General features: G+C 37.5%; 1 protein-coding gene across 1 annotated transcript in view; it reads right to left on the reverse strand.

Annotated features, from left to right (window-relative positions):
* The window catches only part of LOC110271055, a 24247-nt gene continuing 19678 nt past the window's right edge, over positions 192-4760 (reverse strand). The window contains exon 2 of the mRNA XM_021121147.1: positions 192-365. Within this exon, the coding sequence (XP_020976806.1) occupies positions 282-365 (84 nt within the window). The 3' untranslated portion in view covers positions 192-281. The remainder of the gene's footprint in view (positions 366-4760) is intronic.

Here is a 4760-nt window from a genome sequence, read left to right on the forward strand (position 1 = left end):
AATTGATATTTGAATTTAAATTGTACTTTACAAAATATAATTAACTTGTTCATTTTATAATTTAAATTAGAAATAATTGATTGAACTTAGCAATATGTTGATAAATAATGTTCCTAAATATTTTTAACAGAGTATATTTGATTCTAAAATTACTCTACTATTCAATTTTATCAAAATATCTATTCATAACTATCCATATTCTTTTATAAAATCCTAATTCCTAAACCTAAATTCCCAAATTGAATCAGAAACCCTAATTCCCAAATTGAGGAACCCTAACCCTAGCTTCCCTTTGCCTCAGCCGCACCCCACCCCTTTCCTTCCCTAAACGTAAATATCACACACACACTCAACAGAGAGAAAGGGTAGAAGAGAAGAGGGAGTCGTCGCACTCCACCGTTCAACCTCGTCCCGCCGCGCCTTGCTGCGCCGTCACCACCGTTCCATGGAGCCGCTGCCGTCATCCACGTGTTGTTGAGGGAAGTCCGAGACGGAAATGAGGGAGATGCCGTCGCCACCACCGCCGTCCTTGTCGCCGTTTGTGGAGCAGCGAGGAGTGTTGTTGTCGAGGCCATGCCGTTCATCACTGCCCAGTCGCTGTTCTGCCTTTCGTGAAGCCTGTTCTGTCGCCTGAGAACCACCACGAAGAGGAGAGAGCTCGTGCGCGAAAGGTAACGCCACTGTGCCTCCGTCGCGCCTCCATCACCATCGAACTGCCTTGCGATTTCTATCCCCGTCGCGTCTGGTCGCCGTCGATGGAAGTCGTTGCCGTCGCCGAACCACCGCGCCGCCGTAGCCGTCACCGGGAAGGTTGTTGGAGCTTGCCAAGGATACTGTTCTGATTCTAAAGCAATTCATCGGATGTCACTACTCATCATTACCTCCTGTTCTGCCTCTTCCTTTGAATTTTGTGAGTTGCCGGAGCCTCTCCCGCCATCAGAGCTGTTATTTGGTTGATGCCGCTGCTGGAGCTACTGTTGCTGTTGCTATTTCTCTGGCCCTACTCTGGCTCCACTCTGAACCGTTACTGCCACTGTTTTGCTGATTCTGAGACCTTTCACCATCACTGGAGCTGCCCAGAATCACAATGGTAGCTGCCAAGAGAGCCGAACGGATGTTAGAACTGCCAATGGAGCTGTTGGGTTTAGTGATTTCCGCGAGTTTTGACTTTGAGGTAGGGGATTTAACGCTTTTAATTTAGAATGCCTACACAGTTATTTGGATAAGTGCAAATGGTTAAGAATTTCTTAATTGACATGAACGATTTGAAATGCATCTGAAATTAGTTAGTTGTTGTGAGTATTCTGAGCTGTGATTAAATTTAGATGCTGTTGTGAATAATGATTAACTTAGTATAGTTTATTAAATTGAAATATGCCGAGTTAATTATTGAAAAGCTGTGGTATGGATAACTAATGAATTGAGTTTTGATTATTGCTGTGAATGTAATTAGTTTTGTTGTTATGAGAGACTAATTGATAGAAATAAGCTTGGCTTGAGGTTGTGAAATTTGGATTAAGTTTGATGATGTTTTAGTGCTTCAATTGGATTATTGAATTCAGGTTAAGGCTGCGAATGTCTTTGGGCTTTGTTATGAGTGTTTGAAGTTGTAATTGATATTGTTTTCTCTGATGTGGATGGAATTGAGTTGAATTATAACTGTAGTTGGTGATTGATTTGATGATTGTGCGTACTGAATGTTGTAAGGGATAGAATAAATGGTGTTACTTTTGTTGCTGAGCTTGCTGGTGTGAATTGATGAGTTATTGTGTGTTTGAATGATGATGAGTGTATATGGAAAGTTATGCTTGGCATAGTGTAGAAAAGAAAAGGTTTGATGATGCTTAAGTACTTGACATCGTGGGAATTATTGATTTTGGGTTCTTGGACTGTGTTGGCAATGAAGACAATTTGAATAACTTGAAAGGGGTTAAACGTGTGATTTTGGAAGGGTTATAAGTTCAAATGTGGTTTTTGATAAGTAAGGTTGTTGAAAATGCTTAAGGCAGAATTTCTGCATGCATGACAGTAGAAAGAATCAATTTCTGGGAGCATCTCAGCTCATATACTTGAATAAAACTATTTTTGCATGAAACTTTACTGTGTTTTGAGCATCTCATAAAAAATTCAGATTTTATTGATGAGTATTTTGGGAGAAATGAATTTTTGAAGATTGATGGTTTCTGCAGAAAATTCTGTTTGTTTACTGCAGAAGCACCAACTTCCAACTCACTTAACTTTCAATTCTGGTAAGTATTTGAGCTGAAAACAACGGCATTTTCAAGCTTCGTGTGTCCACAATCTTCATTTTAAATTTCATGTCAATATCCTATTTAACCAAGTAGATATGTTGAAAAGAGTATGGATAGCTCACTGGATTTTGGAAACCGAATTCTAAAAGGCCTGGCTGTGTTTCTGACTTCATAACTTTTTTATATGACTTTGTATTAATCTGGAATTTGATTCAATAAAAAGCTAAAAGAGTCTTGTTTGATGTCGTGAATTTTTGAAAGGCATTGGGTGAAAACTGGATTTTTAAGGAATTTATCAAACTTACTACTTGCTGCTGTTTTTCTGCATTTTCTTACGAAACAACAACAGAATTTTAAGAGAGATAGTACAAGTTTTGATTGTGACCAAATTACCTTAACACCAAGTTTCTTGGAATACTAGTTTATTGAGTTTAATTTTGAAAGAATCCTATGATAAGTGAAACTTAGTTACGAATTGATGAGGTGAAAGTTGAATTGATGGGTTATGTGGGAATTGTGGGTTATGACCGAACTGTTGGCTATTGTAAATTGTGAATTTTCTTATTGATTTGAGAACCTCTTTTTTGGTAGTTGTTGAGGAAAGGGGAAGACTTGTTGAGAAAGAGGGAACCGGTAAGGGTGGTAAAGTCCAAGTTTTAGGGGAGATGCTGCCGAATTTTCATAAAAATCTAGATTCTATTTTAAAATGTGATTTAGAAAAAGATTTGGACTTGAGAGGTTCTACGAATTGGTTCATGATTTATTAAGAAATTGGTGTTTTGAGCTAAACTGTTTAATAAAAGTTCATGTTACCTGATTGATTTAAATAAGAAGGGGCCTATGTTTTGAAGTTTGGTTAAAGAAGTACCTTTGGGAGAGTTTCTGATTTAAGAATGAAAAGAAATTGGGTTTTTTTTGGACTTAAACAATTTTGGTTTTGAAACTGGTTTAGAACTCTTGGCTTACATGCTTTGGTTTTGATTTTAAATCTTTACTTTAATTTATCTCAACTTAAGCAACTATGATTCCGAGAATTTCTGAAGAGTTTAAGAAATGAGGCAGGTTATTCTTCCCTAAAGTCTTGAGTCCTTGCCAAGGTTGTTGATTAATAACTCTTGATTTCAAAGTGATGAAGCGAATGATTTGAAAATGAGTGATTATGAGTCTTTCAGAAGAGATTTTGAATCTGGCTTGGTTATGAAGTTGTTTGAAAGTTTTGAAAAGAAAATTTACTTAAGAAAAGTGGTTCTTGGCAAGATGTGAACTGAATACATTTGTAATTTGAAAGTGGGCCAAGAATGATTTTTTTGAAATAAGATTTTGAGTCTGATTGACTGTGGATGTTATTGAGAATATGATGAGGCCTGGCAAGGATGGTGGTATAGTCCCACTTGCTCAGTGCGTAAACTGTTATGCAGGGATGGTGGTTTTGTCCCGCTCACATATTGATAAATTATTTGGCAAGGACGGTGGTTTAAATCCCGCTTGCGTGTTCCGGGCAAGGATGGTGGTTTAGTCCCGCTTGCTTGTGGAACCTACGGATAAGGATGGTAGTTGAATCCCGCTTATCCGAGTCGGGTCTGGCAACATAACCGACGCATGAGCTCATGGCCAATAGGACAGGCATGCATCATATGCATTTATATGACATTGTTTGGGTGTGCAAATTATAATTGGTTTGCCTATGTGAATAGTTATGTTAATTGCTAATTGCTCTACTTGATATAACTGCTTGATTGTGTTTGAACCTTCTTACTTGTGTTTGTGAATGAAGTTGATTGGATTGTGGTGAATTGGATGTTGATTGAGTTGTTTGGGCCTTGGGCCATGATTGATTATGTGATGGGCTGAAGGCTGTGATTGGTTTGTGTTTTTGGTTTAGTAAAGTATGAAAAATCAAACTAATTCAGCATAGACTTAATGAACATATGCTTGGAATAGCTTGGTCATTCATGCTATCTAGAAAAAACTTTAATATTTGATACAAAACGTGCTAGATGAAAACTTCAATTAAATAAAATCTAATGCAATTAAGCAAAAATCAAACATACTAGCTTCCCAATACTTTTATGCACATGCTAAAATCTTCTTTAATGCCTTGTTTGTTTATGATCATGATACTTTGTTGCTTTTGAATTCACAAAACTCAAGTTGGTAATCATAATGACATAGCACCATGTTGCAATTTAGAAATCAAACTATGCCTTTTCAAACACACATGCATACAGAGAAGGTAAAGACAATCATGCAGTTTATAGTGCTTGAAACAAATGAGAGGAAAAGGAACTTTACAACCTTGTAGTTCATCTTCTCTATTGTTGTCATTTTCCTCTCATTCTCCTCCTTCCCACACCAACTCAGAATGCTTGCTCATCTTCCAGCAACTATTAGAACCGTGGCTATGGGGCTAAGATGGATCATGAGTGTCTTACACAATGAAAAGTTAGTAGTACATGTGTTCTAAGCAAGCAAAATTAAAGATAATAATCAAGGCACAAGAGACAGAGA

Source organism: Arachis ipaensis, chromosome B04, assembly GCF_000816755.2.
Source record: "Arachis ipaensis cultivar K30076 chromosome B04, Araip1.1, whole genome shotgun sequence".
In the NCBI taxonomy this organism is placed as follows: domain Eukaryota; kingdom Viridiplantae; phylum Streptophyta; class Magnoliopsida; order Fabales; family Fabaceae; genus Arachis; species Arachis ipaensis.